Below are 24,431 nucleotides of genomic sequence, written 5' to 3' on the forward strand. Positions count from 1 at the left end.
CTGAGCTGGCTCTTAAAGGTAAGGGCACACAACGTAAGGACAAAGTAATAGAAGCGTGGGCACATCTATATGTGTGGGTTCTCTGTCACCTGTAAACTGTGAGCTTCTGCTCCCAGATATGTTGGGAGACAATTCTCCATGGTGTTTCTATATGTCTGGAGACAGCTTTTCTTTCTTTCTTTTTTAAAAATTTTTTTTAAATGTTTACTTTTGACAGAGAGAAAGAGACAGAGCATGAGTGGGGGAGGGGCAGAGAGAGAGAGAGAGAGAGAGAGAGAGAGAGAGAGAGACAGAATCTGAAGGGGGCTCCAGGCTCCAAGCTGCCAGCACAGAGCCCGACGTGGGGCCCGAACTCACGGACTGCGAGATCATGACCTGAGCCGAAGTCAGACGCTCAACCGACTGAGCCACCCAGGCGCCCCAAGGAGACAGCTTTTTTTGCAGACTACCTTTTTGTTATTTACACAGCAAACAGCCTTGGAAGACAGAGACAGAGCCACCCTCTAGAGAAGAGGGAAAACTTACTTGCTGACCAGGATAGTACAGATAATGTCTCCCTTGGGGTCAAAGGTTGGGCAGATAGGCTTTCAGCTCCTTTATAACTTGCGAGTTTCCTAACCTTGGGGTCACTCGGTTGTGACACAGACACAGCATGTGCTCTGGATGCTCCTGAGCCCACCCCACATCATCCCATGGCACTTCAGGGCCAAGGAAATCTGATGCAAGCAAGAAGCTCACGCTGCCTGCTAGATGAGAAATAACGCCCCGTCTGCGCAGCCCTGCTCCTAGGCTGCAGGAACCTTCTGCAAGCAGGAACACAGGTGTCACGGATGGCCTGGCATACCACACAGACTGCCCTTCAGGAATGAAGAACTTATTCTCCCAGCCCTCAGCTGACAGTCCCCACTGGGGTTTGCTTTGGCTACAGAGAGCTGCCTTACCCCATCCTGGGGTGGCTTGCATGCAGAGATCGATCAACATGAGGTATAAAGGCCCGGCCCCCTCACCCCAACTGGGTTAAACTCCAAAGAGTAATCTCAGCTTCAGAGATTAGTGGTTAAGTTTTTGGGGAGTCAAAAGTTATATGTGCATTTTCATCTCTGCCAGAGGACTGGCGCCCCTCAACCTGTGTTGTTCAGGACTAACTGGATTAACTAGAGTTGGTTTTCACGACGCAAAGGCTCTGACCAAATTCTGATGGTGTCTCACCTGAGAAGCTCCTGGGGTTGGGGTAGCAGCTAATCTGGGAGGTGGGGCTAACTTCACAACCTCTGAAAAGGGCACGTCTGTTCCAGCTGCAAGGCCTAGAAGAAAAGCTCATTTCACATCAGTGCATGTTGCAAATGAAGACATTAACTGAAAATAACATTTTATCTCTGGGGTGATACAATATTTTAAAACTGGATTATGGTGATGGTAGCACAACTCAATCAACTGACTAAAAAATCACTGAGCTGTGCACTTAAAGTTGGGTGACTTTCATGTCATATAAATTGTGCTTCAACAAAACTGTTTTAAAAAAAGGGAGAAGAGATGTGCTTAGGTGGCTCAGTTGGTTAAGCGTCCAACTTCGGGCTCAGGTCAGGATCTCACGGTTCGTGAGTTCAAGCCCCGTGTCAGGCTCTGTGCTGACAGCTTGGAGCCTGGAGCCTGCTTCAGATTCTGTGTCTCCGTCTCTCTCTGCCCCTCCCCTGCTCGTGCTCTGTCTCTGTCTCTCTCAAAAATAAACATTAAAAAAAATAAAAATAAAAAATAAATAAATAAATAAATAAATAAATAAATACAATACAATACAATACAATACAATACAATACAATAAAATAAAATGAGATAAGGGAAGGGGTGCCTGGGTGGCTCAGTCGGTTAAGCCTCCAAATTCAGCTCAGGTCATGAGTGCGTGCTTTGTGAGTTTGAGCTCTGTGTCAGGCTCTGTGCTGACAACTCAGAGCGTGGAGCCTGCTTTGGATTCTGTGTCTCCCTCTCTCTGTGTCCCTCCCCTGCTTGACTCTGTCTCTCTCTCTCTCAAAAATAAATAAACATTTAAAAGAGAGAGAGAGAGAGAGAGAGAGAGAGAGAGAGAAAGGAGAAATTTCACATGCAGACCTCTCCCCAACAGGGCCTAGTTTGTCTTGTTCACTGTGACAGCATGTGTCACAGCAGGGCAGCTAACACCTGGCACCTGACAGAAGAGGAGGGCTTGCCTGCCCCTCCTCTCTCACAAGCCTCCACTCTCATGACTCACCGCATTGAAGCCATCCCAGGCTTCCTACAATTCTTCCTGCTTCAGAGCCTTTACTTTCACCTTTCATGTAAGGTGTTCCTATCTCCCCTCTTTATGGACCTATGCCCTTCTCCTCAGATAAGCTGCAGCTAAAAATGTCACCTGTTTGGAGGCTCCCTAACCCTCCACCCCTAAGTACCATCTGCTGTCCACGGAGCACTTCTTACCATTTCTGGCTACAGATTCAAGGTCCCTCCTTTGCTGAGCTCGAGCTCTGCGAGGCCAGGGACTGGGTCTCCACAAGAGCCCTGGTGCCTAGCACACACCTGCATACCCGAAGCACTCAATAAATGCTCACCAAGTAAATGAGTGCAGGCCTGGAAAAGAGGAAAGGCTGCCATAGGTGGACAAGAAAAGTGAGGACTTTCTAGGCAATTTAAGAAGTAGAATCAGATTGACAGGGAAACTCAGGACCACCATGAGTGAGGGAGGGTCCAGTGAAGACATGTGGCCCAGTTTCCAACCAGATGCTGGGATATCCCAGCTCAGAGCTGCAGGGGAATGGGGAACGGGATGAGTGGTGGGGAGGCCAGCACGGAAACCAATCAAAAGACACTGGTTCTCTCTCCACTCACCCAGAGACTGGCTATGTGTGAGGTTCATCCTGGATGCAGCTGGGGAAAATAGACATGAAGTGGCTGATACACCTCAGGGTGAGGGCTGGTATGCTAGGACTTAGCTCAGGCTCTGGTTTTGGAGGGTAGAGTGGGGCAGTACCCCAGGTCACCTCTGGCAACAAAATAGGCAAAGAAAAGGAAAAATAAGAAACGAAGTAGCAGCTCCTTTCCTGCTTCAGCAGCAGAAGGAGCAGGAAGTAGGCCCCAGGCTTCTCATGGGCAACACTAAATGCCGAAAGATTATGGAACAGTATTTTCAAGACACTAAGGAGAAGTATTTTGAAGTTGGGGTCCTTTGCCTAGCCAAGGTAGCATTCTTTTGGAGAGGGAAAAAAAAGTCCATGCTGGACATGTAAGGCTTCCAAAATGATCACTTACTGAATTTCTTCTTAAACTTATCTAGGTTGTATATTCCAACAAAACTATCAAAGAAGAGAAAAAGAAGAAAGAAATTACAGGGAATTCAAAGAGAGAGAAAGAGAAGTTCATAGGGAGGTGCAAATAAAAGCCAACATGAAAAGAAGTTTAATTAATAAAATAACCTGGAAATAAACTGCCCAGTGATCTTGACACAGGAGGTGGTATGATGTGGGCTGAGGTGGGCAGGGTGGAGAGGGAAGGGAGAAAGGAGTAAGCGGTTAATTATTAAGAGAAGGATCTAGTCCCTGATTAATTCTCGGTGTTGACAGAAAAAAGTAAGTTTAAATAGGTGTGTTAAAAAGTTCAGAGTAAATGCCCGAAGAATGGAACCGCTAGAGGGAAGAGAGCCCTTGAGGTAAATGGAGCTGGAAGAGCAGTCCGAGCAGGCAGAGGACAGGACAAACTGACTAAATGGGGCCACTGTGGGCATGGGCTGCTCCCACAAGAACCCGCCTAGATGAGGGAGATTCTTTCATTATCCCGAGTTTCAGAGAGGCCGCCATCGCATAGATGGTCCCCTGTGGAGCTGTCCAGGGTACTGGACTGCTTGGCTCTGAATTTCATCTTTGTCTCCACTTCCTGCATTTGCTGAAAATAATTGCTCTGGACTTCATCCACCTCTCCTGCCCACCAGCCGTCTAGACCCCTGCCCATGCGCCCTCAAGCACGTCCTGTGTCCTTTCCCAATGTCCCTGTGCTGAACCCGACTGTGACCAAGCCTCGTTCAGTTAGGAACCTACTTTTCTTTCCCTATTTTTTTAAGAATGGAATAAAGGAACAAAAGGTTTGGGTTGGTTCTCACCTGCTAGGAGGCAGAAAAATGAAACTAAAGCTCAAGACTCTAATGTCCTTAAGACTGGGATTGCCCATCACCCCTTTCTATCCTCCTCAGCCCAGCCAGTGCCCCAACTCTTCCAGAAGCCTCTGTTCCCCATCCATCGACCTACCATGGAAAGCTCGGTACGCAGAGCCCACACAGGCAGAGTTGGCAGTGTCTATGACATACACTGGGGCGCCAAACACATCCGCAAGTACCTGGAAATGACAGAGGTTCTTAATGTCGTAAGTTGTTTCTCAGAAGGAATACAAACACTTTGGTATGCATTTTGCCTTATTTTTTTCCTTCCTTCCTTCCTTCCTTCCTTCCTTCCTTCCTTCCTTCCTTCCTTCCTTTTTAATTTTTGACAGAGAGAGAGAGAGAGAGAGAGAGAGAGAGATTGATGGAACATGAACAGGAGAGGGGCAGAAGACACAGAATCAAAAGCAGGCTCCAGGTTCTGAGCTGTCTGCACAGGGCCCAAGGCGGGGCTCAAACTCACAAACCACAAGATCATGACCTTAGCCAAACTTAGATGCTTAACCAAGGAATCACGCAGGCGCCACCCCCCTTTTAAAGTTTATTTACTTGAGAGCGAGCACAAGCGAGGGAGGGGCAGAGAGAGGGAGATCCAATATCCAAAGCCACCCAGGCACCCCACTGACATGCATTTTCTAGGCTCTCTTTCCTCATGTGTCTTCTGATGCCTTCCAGTCCACCTCTACTGCCTTAAAGAAGTATAGTTGGCCATACCACCCTGGTAATAATAGAGTCAGGATGACCTGGGGGGACATCTCTAGTGGAGGGCCACAGCTCTCCAGGTTGTCCCTGCACTATTTAACCATTTTATCAAAGACAAGAAGGAAGATTTAGGAAGTATGCTTAGCCAATGGCCAAGGTGGAGATGGCTGGGTATCAGACTAATATCAACAAGCCCAAACAAACCCAAACTAACAAAGGCATGTTTTATAGGGAAAAGGGTAAAATTTCCCATTTAGGTCCCAAAAATAAATTTTATAAATTTAAAATGGAGGACCTATACCAAGAGGAGTTCACATGGAAAAGACTTGGGAGTCTTAGTTGACCAGAGATGATATAGTGAATGCCACTGATGCCCCATCTGGATCCCGTTACTGGACTGGTGTGCATCCTTCCCCCAGATGCTGTATCAGCTGCTAATGACTCACAGCTGCCCCTCCTCAAAGGAATTGTTCTCAGCTGAACAGAGGCTGCCCCTCCTAGGAGGGTTGTTCTCACCTCTCTCCAGGGTAGCCACTTGGCCCCTTACCCAAGGTGGAACGATGTCTGCCATACAGATCATGTTTCAGATCTTTCCTATGGGATAGAGCTAGAGCCAAAACCAGATTCTTGCTTATCTTTTCCGCCTGCCCTACCTGCACCCCTCACTCTCTTTCTTCTGGGAGCACCTTCTCAACAACCCACTTCGAATTCCCATTTCAGGCTCTTCTTCAAGAGAACCTTACCTAAGACAGGTATCTTGCAAGTCAATAGTTGATACAGCCTCAGGCTATATCAAAAAATGCTCAACGTCCCAGTAAGATACTGACAGCCTTATGATGTGGTAGCCTGATGGTCAGACATTTGCAAGAGTGGGAAGAGGAAGTCCTTACTAGACCAGTGTCTGGGTCTTAGAAATAACTGACATGGAAGAGGCCCTTCTGTTTAGCCTGCTATCAGCACATACCTGTAAGATGTCTCTGTTGTGAGATGCCCCTCCAGTGGCCAAAATCTTTGTCTTGGGCACTGCAAGGAAAAAGAAAAACCTGAATGGATGCAACAATCTCCCCAAGGCAAAAAATATTGTTTTCCAGAGTTCTTTAGCCAAGAAGGGCTTGTGTTGGGCCAATGCCTCTTGTTCATCACACAGGACTCAAGGAGAGATCCAAAGCTGGCTCTGTCCATGCAGGTTTGTCACAACTAAACTTTTTTTCCCTTAATTTTTAGAGAGAGAGACAGAGAGAGAGAGAGAGAGAGAGAGAATCCTAAGTAGGCTCCATGCTCAGCATGGAGCCCAACTTGGGGCTCAATCCCATGATCCAGGGATCATGACATGAGCCAAAATCAAGAGTCAGACGCTAAACTGACTGAGCCACCCAGGTGCCCCGCAGGTTTGTCAGAAGCAATTTGCTTGTCAGGCTGCTGTCCCACTGACCTCTGTCTTCATTTTTTATCATTAAAGAACAGAATCTCTCAACAAACCAGGAAGAGAAGGGAACATACTAAAATTAATAAAGGCCATATATCCAAAATTTACAACAAACATCACTCTTAACAAAACTGAAGTATCTTCTTCAAGACTGCTGTGTCTCTCAGACCCCCAAAAATGGATTCCAAATGACCCCTGCCTCCAGATATTTTTACTGTCATGTCATTCCCTCTCACATTCAGTAAGGCTGACTCATGTGGCCAGTGGGATATTGTGTAAAATGTGGAGTGTGAGTTCCAAGTCTAGGTCATAAAGGACACTGAGGCTTCTCTTATAGATCACTCTTGGATCCCTCGCTTTGGGTGCTACTAATTGCCATGTCATGAAGACATTCAAGCAGTCCCCTGGAGATGTCTACAGGGTGAGGAATTGCAGCTTCCTGTCAATAACAATGTGAGCTGGCCACCTGGAAAGGAGATCCTACTCATTCAAGCCTTCAGATGACTACTTCAGATGACTACTGCAGTCGAGCCTTCAGACGACTGCAGCCCCAGATGACATACTGACTTCAACCTTATAAGAGACCTCAGCCAGAACTACTAAATTATGCTAATCCCAAATTCTTGACCCACAGAAACCATGCAAGATAATAAATGCTCATTGTTTTTTGAAGCTGCTAAGTCTTTTAAAAAATATTTTCTTTAATGTTTATTTATTTTTGACAGAGAGAGAGCGAGTGAGCAGGGGAGGGGTAGAGAGGGAAACAGAGGATCCGAAGCAGGCTCTGAGCTGACAGCAGAGAGCCTGATGTGGGGCTTGAGCTCACAAACTATGAGATCATGACCTGAGCCAAAGTCAGACGCTCAACTGACTGAGCCACCCAGGCGCCCCTAAGTTTCTAAGTCTTGAGGTAATTTGTTACACAGCAATAGATAACTAATAGTAGGAACAAAACAAAGACTCATACTATCTAGTACACTGTTACATAGTACTAGTTATGTTAGCCATACCTATAAGACAAATAAATAAATAAATAAATAATTAAATATTTAAGGATTGAAAAAACAGAAAAAAAACTACCATTATTTACAGACAATAAACTATCTAATTGGAAGAATTTTAAATAAGCAAACCAATTAAAGTGTAATAAGGCTGCCATATACAATAATCAATGGCATTTTTAGCAATAATCAATTAGTAAATGTGATAGAAAATAAATCACCATTCACATTGGCAACCAGAAATGTAATCTAGTGAGGATATACTTTAGCAAAAAATTCAAAAGTCTCTATGAGGAAAGAAATTGAAACTGTTATTAAAGTACAAAAAGGAGGGGTGCCTGGGGGGCTCAGTGGGTTAAGCCTCCAACTTCAGCTCAGGTCATGATCTCACAGTTTGTGAGTTCGAGCCTGATGTCAGACTGTGCTGACAGCTGGGAGCCTGAAGCATGCTTCGGATTCTACATCTCCCTCTCTCTGCCCTGCCCCTGCTCATGCTTTTTCTCTCTCTCTCAAAAATTAATAAACATTAAAAAAAACAATAAAGTACAAAAGGGAATATCTAAGTAAATTAAAAGATATTCCATGGTCTTGGATGGGTTTGAATTAATATCATAGAAGTGTTATTTTTTTTTGCAAATTAATCTATAAATTCATTGCATCCTAAATAAAAATTCCCATTGGACTTTTCTTAATTTTTGTTATTTATTTTTGAGAGAGACAGACAAAACACGAGCAGGGGAGGGGCAGAGAGAAGGGAGACACAGAACCTGAAGCAGGCTCTAGGCTCTGAGCTGTCAGCACAGAGCCCGACGTCAGGCCCAAACCTACGAACTGTGAGATCATGACCTGAGCTGACGTTGGTTGCTTAACCAACTGAGCCACCCAAGCACCCCTTATTTTCTGTTTTTATAAAAAAGATTTTTCTCTACTATATTTTTTACTTCTTTGTAAATTTTTAAATTCTATTTTTACCTTCATCATTTCATTTTATTCTATTTTATTGTATTTTTTTAAATTTTCAAAAGCTTTCTCCCCCTCCCCCCTTTTTCCTTTTCTTATCTTTCCCTTTTTTCTCTAATCTATCAAGCTTTCAACAACCAGACCAAAACACACCTAGGATCTAGCATCCTTTATTAGTTTTTTATATGTTTTTTTAATTTTTAATTTTTTTTCTTTATTAATTCCTTTTTTTCCTTCAAAATGATGAAACAGAGGAATTAACCCGAAAAGAAAAAACAGGACAAAATGACAGCCAGGGACTTAACACAGATACAAGCAAGAAGCCTGAACCAGAATTTAGAATCACAATAATAAGAATAGTAGCTGGGGTTGAAAAAAGCATCGAGTCCCTTTCTGGGGAGATAAAAGGAGTAAACTCTAGTCAGGATGAAATTAAAAATGCTATAACTGAGATGAAATCTCAGATCGATGCCATGGCGGCAAGGATGGAAGAAGCAGAGCAATGAATCAGCAATATAGAAGACAAACTTATGAAGAATAATGAAGCAGAAAAAAAGAGGGAAAGTGAGGCAAAAGAGCACGATATAAGAATTAGTGAACTCAGTGACTCATTAAAAAGGAATAATATCTGACTCATAGGGGTCCCAGAAGATGAAGAAAGAGAAAAAGGGGTAGAAGGTTTATGTGAGCAAACCATAGTGGAAAACTTTCCAATCTGGGTAAACACACAGACATCAAAATCCAGGAAGCACAGAGAACTCCCATTAGATTCAACAAAATCCAACCATCAACAAGGCATATCATAGTCTAACTCACAAAATACTTAGGCAAGGAAAGAATCATGAAAGCAGAAAGAGAAAAAAGTCCTTAATCTACAAGGGAAGACAGATCAGGTTCGCAGCAGACCTATCCACAGCAACTTGGCACACCAGAAAGGAGTGGCAGGATATATTCAATGTGCTGAATCAGAAAAATATGGAACCAAGAATTCTTTTTAAAATGATTTTTTTAACGTTTATTCATTTTTGAGAGATGGAGAGAGACAGAGCATGAGGAGGGATGGGAGGGATGGAACCCAGAGATGGGAGGTCAGAGAGAGAGGGAGACACAGAATCCAAATCAGGCTCCAGGCTCTGCACTGTCAGCACAGAGCCCAATGCGAGGCTGGAAACCACAGACAATGAGATCACGACCTGAGCTGAAGTTGGACACTCAACCAACTGAGCCACCCAGATGCCCCTGCAACCAAGAATTCTTTATACAGCAAGGCTGTCATTCAAAATAGAAGGAGAGATAAAAAGTCTCCCAGACAAACAAGAACTAAAGGAGTTGTGACCATTAAAACAGCCCTGCAAGAAATTTTAAGGGGGACTCTCTGAGGGGAGAAAAGATGAAAAAAAAGAAAAAAGAAAAAGACCAAAAGCAACAAAGGCTAGAAAGGACCAGAGAACACCACCAGAAACTCCAACTCTACAGGCAACATAATGGCAATAAATTCATATCTTTCAGTACTCACTCTAAATTTCAGTGGACTAAGCACTCCAATCAGAAGACACAGGGTAACGGAATGGATAAGAAAACAAGATCCATCTATATGTTATTTACAAGAGACCCATTTTAGACCTAAAGACACCTTCAGATTGAAAGTAAGGGAACAGAGAACCATATACCATGCTAATGGTCACCAAAAGAAAGCCAGAGTAGCCATACTTATATCAGACAACGTAGATTTTAAAGTAAAGCCTGTAACAAAAGATGAAGAAGGGCATTATATCATAATTAAGGGGTCTATCCACCAAGAAGATCTAACAATTGTAAACAAAGATGTTCCAAATATGGGAGTACCCAAATATATAAATCAATTAATCGCAAACCTACAGAAACTCATTGATAATAATACCATAATAGTAGGGGACTTTAACACTCCACTTAAACAATGGACAGATCACCTAAACAGAAAATCAACAAGGAAACAATGGCTTTGAATGACACACTGGACCAGACGGACTTAACAGATATATTCAGAACATTTCATCCTATAGCAGCAGAATACAAATTCTTCTTGAGTGCACAAGGAACATTCTCCAGAATGGATCACATACTGGGACACAAATCAACCCTCAAAAAGATCAAGATCATATCGTGCATATTTTCAGACCACAATACTATGAAACTCAAAATCAACCACAAGAAAAAACTTGTTAAGACAACAAATACTTGGAGACTAAAGAATATCCTACTAAAGAATGAATGGGTTAAGCAGGAAGTTAAAGAAGAAATTAAAAAGTAATGGAAGCTGGGGCGCCTGGGTGGCTCAGTCGGTTAAGCGTCCGACTTCAGCTCAGGTCACGATCTCACGGTCCGTGAGTTCAAGCTCCGCGTCGGGCTCTGGGCTGATGGCTCAGAGCCTGGAGCCTGCTTCCGATTCTGTTTCCCTCTCTCTCTGCCCTTCCCCCATTCATGCTCTGTCTCTCTCTGTCTCAAAAATAAATAAAAAACGTTAAAAAAAATTAAAAAAAAAAACTGTTAAAAAATAATAAAAAAAAGTAATGGAAGCCAATGAAAATGATAACACCACAACCCAAAACCTCTGGGATGCAGCAAAGGCGGTCATAAGAGGAAAGTATATAGCAATCCAGACCTTCCTAAAGAAGGAAGAAAGGTCTCAGATGCACAACCTAACCATACACCTGAAAGAGCTGGAAAAAGAACAGCAAATAAAACCCAAAACTAGCAGAAGACAGTAAATAATAAGGATTAAAGCAGAAATCAATGCTATCGAAACCCAAAAAACAGTAGAACAGAACAATGAAACCAGTTTCAAAGAACCATGTTTAAAAGAATTAACAAGATTGATAAACCCCTAGCCAGTTTGATCAAAAAGAAAAGAAAAAAAAAAAAGGACCCAAATAAATAAAATCATAAATGAAAGAGGAGAGATCACAACCAACACTGCAGAGATACAAACAATAATAAGAGAATATTATCAGCATTATACGCCAATAAAATGGGCAATCTGGAAGAAATTGACAAATTCCTGGAAACATATAAACTACCAAAACTGAAACAAGAAGAAATAGAAAATTTGAAGACCCATAACCAGTAAAGAAATTGAATTAGTAATCAAAAACCTCCCAAAAAAACAAGAGTCCAGGGACAGATGGCTTTCCAGGGGAATTCTACCAAACATTTAAAGAAGAGTTAACACCTATTCTTTTGAAGCTGTTCCAAAAAATAGAAATGGAAGGAAAACTCCCAAACTCATTCTATGAAGCCAGCATTACCTTTTTTCCAAAACCAAAAACCCCACTAAAAAGGAGAACTACAGACCAACTTCCCTGATGAACATGGATGCAAAAATCCTCAACAAGATACTAGCCAACCAGATCTAAAAATACATTAAAAGAATTATTCACCACGATCAAGTGGGATTTATTCCTGGGCTGCAGGGGTGGTTCAATACCTGCAAATCAATCATCGTGATACATCACACTAATAAAAGAAAGCATAAGAACCACATGATCCTCTCGATAGATGCAGAAAAAGCATTTGACAAAATACAGCATCCTTTCTTGATAAAAACCCTCAAGACAGTAAGGATAGAAGGATCATACTTCAAGATCTTAAAAGTCATATGAAAGACCTACCACGAATATCATCCTCAATGGGGACAAACTGAGAGCTTTCCATCTAAGGTCAGGAACATGACAGGGATGTCCACTCTCGCCACTGTTATTCAAAATAGTACTTAAGTCCTAGCCTCAGCGATCAGACAACACAAAGTAATAAAAGGCATCCAAATCGGCAAGAAGAAAGTCAAACTTTCACTCTTTGCAGATGACATGATACTCTATATGGAAAACCCAAAAGATTCCACCAAAAAACTGCTAGAACTGGTCCATGAATTCAGCAAAGTTGCAGAATATACAGTGAATGCACAGAAATTGGTTGCATTTGTATATGCCAATAATGAAGCAACAGAAAGAGAAATCAAGGAATCGACCCCATTTACAACTGCACCAAAAACCATAAAATACCTAGGAATAAACCTAACCAAGGAGGTGAAAAATCTATACACTGAAAACTATAGAAAGCTTATGAAAGAAATTGAAGAAGACACACACAAAAAAATAGAAAAATGCTCCATGCTCATGGATTGGAAGAATAAATATTGTTAAAATGTTGATACTACCCAAAGCAATCTACATATTCAATGCAATCCCTATCAAAATAACACCAGCATTCTTCACAGGGCTAGAACAAACAATCCTAAAATTTGTATGGAACCATTAAAGACCCTGAATAGCCAAAGCAATCCTGAAAAAGAAAATTAAAGCTGGAGGCATCACAATCCCAGACTTCAAGCTGTATTACAAAGCTGTACTCATCAAGACAGTATGGTACTGGCACCAAAACAGACACTCAGATCAACGGAACAGAGAACCTAGAAATGGACCCACAAACATATGGCCAACTAATCTTTGACAAAGCAGGAAAGAACATCCAATGGAATAAAGACAGTCTCTTCAGCAAATAGTGCTGGGAAAACTGGGCAGAGGCGTGAAGAAGAATGAACCGGGACCACTTTCTTACACCATATCCAAAAATAAATTCAAAATGGATGAAAGACCTAAATGTAAGACAGGAAGCCATCAAAATCCTCAAGGAGAAAGAAGGAAAAACCTCTTTGACCTTGGCCACAGCAACTTCTTACTCAACACATCTCCGGAGGCAAGGGAAACAAAAACAAAAATGAACTATTGGGACCTCATCAAAATAAAAAGCTTCTGCACAACAAAGGAAACAATCAGCAAAACTGAAAGGCAACCGATGGTATGGGAGAAAATATTTGCAAACAACATAGCAGATAAAGGGTTAGTATCCAAAATCTATAAAGAACTTACCAAACTCAACACCCAAAAAACAAATAATCCAGTGAAGAAATGGGCAAAAGACATGAATAGACACTTCTCCAAGGAAGACATCCAGATGGCCAACCGACACATGAAAAAAGGCTCAACCTCACTCATCATCAGGGAAATACAAATCAAAACCACAATGAGATACCACCTCACACCTGTCAGAATGGCTAACATTAACAACTCAGGCAACAACAGACATTGGCAAGAATGCAGAGAAAGAAGATCTCTTTTGCATGGCTGGTAGTAATGCAAACTGGTGCAGCCACTCTGGAAAATAGTGTGGAAAATAGCGGAAAAAACTTAAAAATAGAACTACCTTATGACCCAGCAACTGCACAACTAGGTATTTCTCCAAGGGATACAGGTATGCTGTTTCAAAGGGGTCCATGCACCTTAGTGTTTATAGCAGCGCTATTGACAATAGCCAAAATATGGAAAGAGCCCAAACATCCATAGATGGATGAATGGATAGAGAAGATGTGGTATATATACAATGGAGTATTACTTAGCAATCTAAAAGAATGAAATCTTATCATTTACAACTACGTGGATGGAACTAAAGAGTATTATGCTAAGAGAAATTCGTCAGAGAAATACAGATATTACATGATTTCACTGATATGAGGAATTTAAGATACAGATGAACATAAGGGAAGGGAGCAAAAATAATATAAAAACAAGGAGGGGGACAAAACATAAGAGACTCTTAAATATAGAGAACAAACAGGGTTGCTGGAGGGGTTGTGGGAGGGGGATGGGCTAAATGGGTGATGGGCATTAAGGAGGTCACTTATTAAGGGATGAGCACTGGGTGTTATACATAGGGTATGAATCACTGGAATCTACTCCTGAAATCATTATTGCACTATATGCTAACTTGGATGTAAATTTAAAAAAACAAATAAATAAAATGAGGCCACTAGGTTGGGCTCTAATCCAACATGGCTACTGTCCTTATGAGAAGGACACACAGAGGGAAAACCATGTGAAGTCACAGGCATCTATAAGCCGAGGAGAGAGACCTCAGGAAAACCAACCCTGCTGACACCTTGACCTCAGATTTTTAGCCTCCAGGATTCTGAGAAAATAAATATTTTGTCCAGTCTGTGTTACGCAGCTCTGGACAACTAATACAACTACAAAACCGCAGTACATAATAGTTTGTCCCAAGAACAGACCAATAAGCCAGTGGAGTGGAAAAGGGGGTGTGGAGAGAGACCCATGTAGAAAGGTTTCTTTCTTTTTTTTTTTTTAATTTTTTTTTTTTAACGTTTATTTATTTTTGAGACAGAGAGAGAGAGACAGAGCATGAACGGAGGAGGAGCAGAGAGAGAGGGAGACACAGAATCGGAAGCAGGCTCCAGGCTCTGAGCCATCAGCCCAGAGCCGGATGCGGGGCTCGAACTCACGGACCGCGAGATTGCGACCTGAGCTGAAGTCGGACGCTCAACCGACTGAGCCACCCAGGCGCCCCTCTTTTTTTTTTTTTTTTTTTTGCTGTTTATTTATTTTGAGCGAGTTAGAGAGTACTAGGGGAGAGAGGGGCAGAGAAAGAGGGAGAGAGAATCTTAAGAAGGCTCCATGCTCAGTGCTGAGCCCGATGTGGGGCTTAATCCCACGACTGTGAGATCATGACCTGAGTCGGTATAAGAGTCAGACGTGTAACTGACTGAGCCACGCAGCTGCCCTGAGAGACTCATGTATATATAAAAACCTGATAAATGATAAAGAGGGCACTACAGATAACACAGGAAAAGAGAACTGAGTCACCATATGAAAAAAAATTAAGCCAGAACCCAATTTACGCCATTCATAAAGGTGAACTCCAGATGGATCAGAGTCCTAAATGTGGAAGTTACACTAACAGTACAAAATGTAAAAAAAATAAAATAAAATAAAAAACACTTCTGTGGCAATGGTAAAACGTCTTAAACAATGTCTCAAAAGCATAAAATTTAAGATGAAAAATTGGTGGGTTTCATTTAATCAAAATTTTGTTCAGTTGCCGACACTATAAATAAGGTTAACAGACAAGTGACAGGAGATGTTTGCAACACAGAAAGCAGACAAGGATCTCAGTGTTCGAAGCATCCGACTTTGGCTCAGGTCATGATCTCACAGTTCATGGGTTCGAGCCCTGTGTTGGGCTCTGAGCTGACAGCTCGGAGCCTGGAGCCTGCTTTGGATTTCGTGTCTTCCTCTCTCTGCCTTCCCCTGCTCACGCTCTGTCTCTGTCTCGCAAAATAAATAAATTGTTAAAAAAATTAATTAAAAAAAAAAGAATAAGAAGGGAAATACAATACGGGGAAAATGATGAAGGATATAACCAGCCAATTCACGGAGAGAAAAACCAAAGTTACAGAAGCTGTTCAAACTCGTTATTAATGAAAATAAACACAAATTAAACCAACACTGGGATACTAGTTTCCATCCATCAGATTACGAAAGATTCAAAGGTGCTTAATGCCAAGTGTCGGCGGGGATGCACTGAGAGTAGACCAATGATTTCAGAAATGTGAGACTCAGCCTCTCTGTCTCCCCGCTTCCAATGAGCAGCAGCAGCACCTGACCTCAAGCTAAAGACCTGCCCTCCAGAGGCGGTACCTGCAGAGGGTGCCTGGAGGGCCTGAGGAAAAGCTGAACTTGAGTAACATTGAGCTGCCAGGGCAGACGTGAAAAGGGACAGACATGCACCCATCAGAGAAATACCCTACATTCACCTTCTAAGCAGAATACAAAATCCTGCTGATTGCGGCATGTGGAGAGCCTCTGTAGAGAGGACTCCAGCTTCTAAGCTTGTACAATGCTTAGAAGATTCAACTTAAATCTGCCTGTGGTCAGGGAGCCTGGGTGGCTCAGTCGGTTAAGTGTCGGACTCTTGGTTTCTGCTCAGGTCACCATCCAGTGGTTTTGTGAGTTCGAGCCCTGCATCGAGCTCTGCACTGACTGTGCAGTCTGCTTGGGATTCTCTCTCTCCCTCTCTCTCTCTGCCCCTCCCCGATTCGCATTGTCTGTCTCTCTCAAAATAAATAAATAAAAACTTAAAAAGAAAAATCTGGTGTCTGTTGTCACCCCATCTACTGTCACAGGCTCTCTAGGCTGCCCTCCTGCTGGGTAGGTGGGGTGTGGGTGGGGGGCACGGGGCTAAGAAGGGATCTTGCACTTGAACAGGAACCCAGGCTTGCTGTCTAGACTGAGACCCAATTACTCATTCAGTACTGTGAACCCACAGCCAAGACAGTTGAGAAAAGTATCCTTTTAGTTATTAATTCTACAAATATTTAGGGAGAGCCCAGTTACCACCGGGGAGTGGTTTAAGAGGTGGGAACAGGTGGTCTAACAAGACAGAGGAGACCCTTCCTCTCAGGGAGCTCACCTTCTAGTTGAGGAAGGACAGACCATAAACAGGTAGATAAATTAGAAAATAGAGCATGATAGTGACAAGTTCTGTGATGAAACAAAGCAAAGCGAAATTAGGGCCAGAGGGCCAACAGCTGGTCCAGTACAGGGTGTCTCAACCTCGGCACAGGTGGCATTCGGACTGGATAATTCTTTGCTGTGGAGGGCTGGCATGTGCACTGTGGAATGGGTGGTGGCACCCCGGCCTCTGCCCACGAGAGCAGCACTCCCCGTCTGCGACACCAAAAAGGTCTCCAGATATTGTCAAATATCCTCGGGGGGGCAAAACTGCCTCTGTTGAAAACCACCAGTCAATATGAATTCTAGTAAAAAGAACAGAGAAAATGAAGGGAAAGAAATCATCAGAGAAATAATGTGATAAATTTCCTCAAGCTAGAAAATGTCAGATATATTCTAATGAAATGAGCGCTCACCACAATGAAGGAAGAAGGCTGAGACCTAAACTTTAACTGAGAGATTTCAAAACCCTAAGAAAAGATTCTAGAAGATTCTGCTGAGACAAAAATACCATTCAGATGGGCCTCTCACTGGCAACACTAAAAGTCAGAAGAGGACAAAACATTGTTTTGTTTTGTTTTAAAGTTTATTTATTTTGAGACAGGGGCACTTGGGTGGCTCAGTCAGTTAAGTATTATTTGAGTGTGAAAGCAAAATTGAAGTATTTTCATACAGTCTGAGAGCATCCCCCACACTCCCACATCTACATGAAAGAAGGGTCAAGGATGTCCTGAAGCAAAGATGAAATACAAATACAAAACCGCTTAGATGTGTGATCTAATAAATAGCGGTAATCAAAGAAAGCAACCAAGTGTATAATTTAAGTAATTATTGATGCATAATGCACACTGAACAGTAACATTTCTGGAACTGGAAAATGGGAGGTAAAGACAGGAGAGTAGAGAGGGAACATAATGTCTTTCAGTGGAGACCATCACCACTGAGCAGAATATAAATTCTAAACACTGATCAAAAGCAATAAATGTGAGTATCTGTTTTGAGAAATTTTTTAAACGTTTGTTAATTTTTGAGAGAGAAAGAGAGCACGTGTGCAAGCACACATGATGGGGAGAGAGAGACAGAGACAGAGGATCTGAAGTGGGCCCTGCGCTGACAGCAGCATGCCCCGTGCAGGGCTGGAACTCACAAACTGTGTCATCGTGGTCTGAGCTTAGCCGACTGAGCCACCCAGGCGCCCCCTATGTTGGATTTTAAACGTTAATTACTAGAAAAAGAGGTAGAGCCTATAGGCTCAGGGGCCAACGGTGGAAATGCCTGCAGGGCCAGAAGGGAGTAACCGAGCGCATGAGGCCAGAGTAAGGCAGCAGCGGCACCCGCTCGGGCAGAGGTATTTGACTGAATAAACGCTGTGCTAGCCAAACGCAACAGGCTCTAGAAAAAAATCCGTACTCAGGTTGTCACTTTACTACCAACACCTGTTACACAGAAGAGACGAAATGAGGAAGAATCAGCCACGGACATTTACAAGACTGACAGCAGCCCACGGTTCCTAATACTGAACCGGCAAGAGCAAACCTACACCACAGAAGACCAGAGAAGTCGATCGTAGCACAAGCACGTGATGGAATACTCCAGTGCGGTGAGAACGAACGACGAATAGCTACGCTAATTCACACGGATGAATTCATGAAGGTAACAGAGTTACAGAAGCAAGTCCCCTAAGAACACGAGGCACTCCACACCACAGCTGGGGGAGAATGATGCCTCGTGTTTGTGCAGCCCTTTCTGGTTGCAAGCATGTTCGTTTACGTAATCTTATTTGGAAGGTGCCCAGCAGAGCTGGCAAGACAGGTTTGATAGCTGCTCTTAAGCTTTTGCTAAGAGGATAACTCTGTGTGGTTTTGCACCAAAAATTCTTTAAAGGCTGGGAATGATGACATTATCCCATCAGCCCTCCGGTGCCCGGAAGGACTTCTCTGCTCTCACGGCCTCTTCGTGCACACTGTTGGGGACAGCCCCCCACAACGTGTCCCCTCCTGATGGCTGGAGGACCCTCCGTGCCAGGCACTGGGTGCCAACCTCAGCACCATCCCCGCCCTGTTCACCGATCTCTCTTTTCTGGGGATTCTGGAAGCTTTGGAGACCTTCAGGGAATTTCTTTTTATGCTTTGAGGGATGCAATGGAAAGAAATGGGAATGTGTATAATGCTTATTTTATTTATTTGAAAATCTGTGATGAGGGCGCCTGGGTGGTTCAGTCAGTTAAGTGTCCAACTCTTGGTTTCAGCTCAGGTCATGATCTCACAGTTCGGGAGTTTGAGCCCCACGTTGGGCACCATGCTGACCACACGTAGCCTACTTTGGATTCTCTCTCTCTCTCTCTCTCTCTCTCTCTCTGCCCCTCCCTGGCTCACACATGCTCTCTAAATAAATAAATAAATAAATAAAATTTGTGGTGAACACACATCCATCCTGAAAAATGTACGTAACCCCTCATAAGCCGACAGCCTGACATATTCTCACAAACTCAACACACCTCGTGTAACTCAGGAAAGAGAGCACCATCAGCACCCCAGAGGCCCTCTCCTGAAAGGTAGCTGCTAACTGTCCTGGCTTCCAGTGACTGCAAATCGTGTTGTCTGGTTTTGAACTTGATGTACACGGAATCCCGCCGCATGCACTTTTGTGTCTGGCCTCTTTCGTTCCACCGAGTTACATGGATGAGATTCGCCCCTTTGGCTGCAGCTAGTGGGGGCTGGTTGATTTTCGTTTCTGTGTAGTATCACATTGCATGAGTACCCCCCACACACTTATCCTGCCTGCTATCGATGGGCGTTGGGTTCCAGTGCAGGGCTATTAAGCACCGTGCCACGATGAATGTTCTCTCGGATGTCTTCAGAGAACACGTGTACACGTTTCTGTTATGCATTCGCCAAGAGGCGAGGCTGCTGGAAGGTGTGTGTGCGGCTTTAGCAGATGCTGCACGACAGCTTCTCAAAAAGGCTTCCCTAATGCTTACTGCTATAGTATCCTCGGACTTGGTTGGTTCAAAGACATAAAACATACGACACAGAACTCAGATTGTCCATAAAAGTATCATGAGTTGGAGCTCAAGCAGAGGCTTCAGGTGCCCAGAGGGACAAATACACCCTCCCGGCAGAAGCCCCGCCCTAGGCACTCCAGTGCCAGCAGTTAAGGGGAAGTTCACGGACCTAAAGCTGCCCATTCCGGAGCTCAAGTTCTTAGAAATCCCCTTCTCCCCACAGGTGCCCCTCTCCCCAACCCACCCCACTCTGCCTTTCCGTTCCAGACCTCTGGTTTCAATAGTGGTTCTGTATCCCCATTCGTCCCCGATGGACCCGCAGTGCTGGACAGGGCCGCCCCAGGGCAGATGGATCCCACCTAGGCCTTTCCCACCTGCACTGCCCATGTCCTCAGGGTCCAGAGCTTGGGGCATCTTGGAGGTTCAGGTTACAGAAAGGTCTCCAAGTGCTACAGCTACTCACCAGGAGGCCAGGCTCATGGGGACAGAGCAGAGAAGCAGAATAGCCTGCCTCCTAGTCCCTGTCTGCCCACAGGCGCTCCTGACTCACCTCCTCCCCCCGCCACGGGGGCCAGGCTCCATGTCCCTCCTGCCCTTGTGATGAAGCCACAACAAATCTGTGAGGCCTGGCCTGGAGGTTGGGAAGGGTCTCAGGCACCTCAGGGTATGAGGGTCCGTGCCCCAGAACACAGCCCGCGAGCAGCTCACTTACTGACTCGGTAGCCCAAGCCCTCGGCATGAATCCTCTTGGCCATGAACTGCCCTTCAATCAGTGCTCGGATCTCCACATCCCTGGGGAATGCTGGGACCTGTCCCCAAGAGAAAGCAGGCACAGAGTGAAGATTCCTTGTTTTCCCTTCATTGTGTGTGTGTGTGTGTGTGTGTGTGTGTGTGTGTGTGTGTGTGTGTTGTCTTTTTAAATGACAGCCCAGATTCAGAAACCGTGACTCAGACCTCCGGTGCGGCTCAACCAACTAAGCACCTGTCACACAAACACATCACTCACACACACACACACTCCCAGCCTCATGCATGTTCGCTCTGGAGAAACAGAGCATCAGAGGGCTAGTCTCAGGCCGCCAAGGGTTCAGCTCTGTGACCTCAAGTAAGTTACGCAGACCTTGCTGGGGTCTTAACAACACTGAGGTAATGTGTCTCAGGGTGGTTACAATGACCCAATTAGACGGCAGAGTCTGGTCTGGGTGTTTGATACTCACTAAGTGACAGCCTACAGCTTACGCTGACGACCCACAGCTGCTGATGGGTGTCAACCCAAGCTCTGCCCATGCCTGAGCCCCTGTGACCAGCATAGACCCTACCTTCTCCCTGTTAGCCCTCGATGGGTTTATGGAAAAGGGAACAGGCATACCTTCTCTGTATCTTCTCTGATCCTTCCTCAGAAAACCGAGATGAACTCCTTCCTTCTACAGTTTATATAAAGCTTCCCACTTATAACCCAATACAGAATGGCTTCATCAGCCACAAATCCAATGCCTACTCTAACTGTAACAGTTACTAGACAGAGTGACTTACTGACCCCACCTAGGAAAGGCCACAGGGTGGAGGAGAAACAAAACAGCAGCTTCAGGGCCAGGGAGGACTGGGGTTGGAGGCCCCCCTCCACCACCCAGGCCCTGGTGACTTGGGCACATGATTTAGCCTCTCTGGACCTCAAGAGGCTATGAGCAGTAAATGAGGGATATAGGAAACCATCAGCACAGTGCTTGGAGCTAAACAGCCCTCAATAAATGTTAGTGCCTCCCGTCCCAGAGGCTTTCCATCAGGAAGGAATTCCTGATCTGGAGACAGTGTCAGTCCTCGGGGGTGCAGGGTTAAGTCGGCCAAGTCAACAGTCTCTATGACTCTCAGTGACAGTCAGCGTGGACACAGGTGATTTGCACTCTGCTTTCTAAGCATGTCTGCCTTAGATCCTGCTGATTCCCCAGCACTAAAATGCACTCTGGCACATCAAAAACATTTGCTCTAGGGGCACCTGGGTGGCTCAGTCGGTTAATTAAGCGTCCGACTTTGGCTCAGGTCATGATCTCACAGTTCGTGGGTTTGAACCCTGTGTCGGGTTCCATGCTGCCGGTGCAAAACCTGCTTGGGAATCCCCCTCTCTCTACCCCTCCCCTGCCTGCTTTCTCTCTCTCTCTCTCAAAATAAATAAACTTAAAAAGAAACTGCTCTAATAATAGGTGAGTAAATGCATGACGTCCCTAAAGCAGCAGAATCTGATAGGCGATTGTTAAATTTAGTACTCAAAAATGGAGCCAATTTCTCTCCAATACCAATACCACACGTACCTTGTGGTTTTCTGCACTAAACCTATGGCGCCCAATAATTTCAGGGGTGATCTCCATTACGTCAAAATAAAAACCTGAAACAAGACCGGGAAGAGATTCACTGTCAGGAATCAAAAACAAAAGATAAGCTTCTCAAAGACTTAGTAAAGAACAGGGTGAAATGACCCTACATCTGGGTCTGCCAGAAGAGTCAGGGGAATACCCTTGGTTCCCGCTCTCCAGCAGGACAGGAAGAAAGGCCCTGAGCTACATTTTCTTAGAGACGGTTTTTCCTACTCTCACCTGCAGCCCGGGCCAGAGGCGGCTGCCCAACCAGCCCTGAAATGCCAGCCCAGGTTTGATCAAGGGAGACACGTCTCCTCCCCGCTCAGAAGGCCGGCCACCATTCGTAACAGAACCCTGCATCCGGGACAGAAAGCTACATGTGGAGGACACAATGGGATAGAGTAGGAGCCGTGGCTGCCATCCCTGATGTTGTCACCGGGGCCTTGAAGGGGACAGAGATGCAGTTATGGCTTGACTTCCACTCAAAGCATGGAGAACGTCCCAACCTTACTCAGATCATGGGGTCTCACACTAGTCTGGAAGGCCCATGGGGCAGAAGGATAGACAGGTAGGGCTCCTCTTGGCTTCTCCATGGCCCTCACCTCCCCATACCCCCGAGGCCGTAGGCCCTGTCCCTTCTGCCAGCAACCGCTGCCCTTGACAGGCCCAGGCATCACCAAATAGCCTACCCAGGTTCCCGCCGTTCCCCATCTCCGTGGACCGCAGTGCCTCAGAGAACTCACTCCAGGAACAGGAAGCTGACTCATCACGGATCTTCTCTCTCATGAGGGAGCCATTTTTAAAGCTGCAGAAGCACACACACCTCTGAGGGAGGGACCCAGTGCTTGCTGACTGCACCCACATATTTTGGTGAAGAATCCGAGGGAGAAGGGCTGCAGGTCAGGCTGGACCGCAAGGTATCGGGCCCAGCAAAGGCCCCTCGGAATTGCGGGGAAATGCACTGGTCTTGGGCTCTTGTGCGGTTGCCACAACCAGCCCTGAAATACCAGCGAGAGACAGGGAGAAATACCAGGGAGAGACAGGGAGCTGTGGCTTCTATACATCATACCACCCGGATGATGGAACAGAGCTGGTAAACTTAATAGACCTATATATTCTCCAATGGTTCCTGGGGCCTGGAGGCTCAGAAACTTCCCTGAGTAGCTTCCAGTGGGTTTCCAAAGGCCTGTGATCAGGGTGCAGAGCATCCTGACGACTGTCAGGAGGCAGGGTGTGCTTCCTACCATTTGTTGAAGGCCTGCCATGTGCGAGGCGTGTCATAACACTACGAAGTTAACCTTTTATTCTTCCCATTTCATGAGCAAAGTGTGACTCACGTGTGTTGTGACATCTGCACACAAGATATAGGTGTTGAGGATGGGACTGCAATCTGGGTTGGGGGAGGACTCCAGATGCCGGGTTCTTCCCCACCCAGCTCTGCTGTCAGAAGGACCCAACGAGTCCCGGGGTCTCAGCTGCTGAGCACAATGACTTGAGGGCTCCAGATGGTACCGGACCTGCCCACACCACCCTCCTCCCCACCAAGCCTACCAGAGGAGTGCCATGTAGTGCTGGGAGCCAACGGGGTTGCAGAAGATGTGCCCTTCCAGGGCGGGCATGGGCTCCTGGAGCCAGAGAAATAGGGTGTCGCTGGTGCCCAAGCTGACCTGGGAAGAAACGGGCAGAGGTGAGGCGCCTCTCTGCTCAGCTGTACCAGCCCTGACCCCCATCATGTCACTCCTGATGCCGTCGACCGCTGATTAAATGTCCCTTCCTCGGAGAAACCTCCTTCTGACCCTCCCACATCAGATAAGTCCAAAGTTAGCAACCAGATTTAGGATCTCATGGAAACTGTAGGCCAGTTTCTTAGAATTTAACCACAATTGCATCTAACTAATGGTTTGGGTAACAGCTGATTCCCCAAAGACTTTCCCACTAGACCCAGAAGGGTCAGACCCTTCTGTCACTGCACCAAGCAAGACTGGCCACTGTTAAGGGGACCTGCCAGCAAAGGCCATGACCTTCTAGCAGAGGAGATACGAATAGATCCTGGGGCCTAGGTCTTCCTATCCCCTCCTTCAGCTGCCTTTTGGGGCCAGCAGACCCTCTAATAGACAACAAAGATGTTACTGGGGCCCGGAACCCCTGTCCCCTAGGGCAGGAAGAGTTGGCTCCGCCTGTAGGTGTGAGAAGTCACCTTACCGCAATGTCACCTTCCTCCAGCCTCATGCCTGCCAGCGACGCTGAGAATAGGAGGGGAGCCTCTGGTTAGCCGGAGGTCACACGGAGCCACAAAGCAAACCACACTCACCTCCAGGTGGGAGCCAGCCCCTACCTCCCGCCCCAATCCACATGCTAGGGTAGAGGAAGGGACAGGGTGAGTTGAGGGCTCAGGATGGCCCAAGGGAAGGTCCCAGGGGTCAGGGGGTAGAGTCCCTGTGGTCATGCTTCCCAGCTTCTTCTAAAGGGGCCCA

The 24,431-nt window shown here is 45.4% G+C and overlaps 1 protein-coding gene across 2 annotated transcripts in view; it reads right to left on the minus strand.

The window, feature by feature from the left end:
• Positions 1-24,431, minus strand: part of XYLB (xylulokinase) — a 59,178-nt gene that overhangs the window by 5,639 nt on the left and 29,108 nt on the right. Inside the window, exons 11-18 of one of the 2 annotated variants that reach the window (XM_019418722.2) lie at positions 24,160-24,200; positions 23,509-23,624; positions 22,647-22,762; positions 21,913-21,986; positions 20,319-20,415; positions 5,841-5,899; positions 4,266-4,353; positions 1,210-1,304 (exon numbers count right to left, since the gene is read on the minus strand). In XM_019418722.2, the coding sequence (XP_019274267.2) occupies positions 1,210-1,304; positions 4,266-4,353; positions 5,841-5,899; positions 20,319-20,415; positions 21,913-21,986; positions 22,647-22,762; positions 23,509-23,624; positions 24,160-24,200 (686 nt within the window). The remainder of the gene's footprint in view (positions 1-1,209; positions 1,305-4,265; positions 4,354-5,840; positions 5,900-20,318; positions 20,416-21,912; positions 21,987-22,646; positions 22,763-23,508; positions 23,625-24,159; positions 24,201-24,431) is intronic. The other variant, XM_019418723.2, reaches the window with a different exon arrangement.

This window comes from Panthera pardus, unplaced genomic scaffold (genome assembly GCF_024362965.1).
Source record: "Panthera pardus isolate Hobbes unplaced genomic scaffold, ASM2436296v1 HiC_scaffold_16, whole genome shotgun sequence".
Lineage (NCBI taxonomy): Eukaryota > Metazoa > Chordata > Mammalia > Carnivora > Felidae > Panthera > Panthera pardus.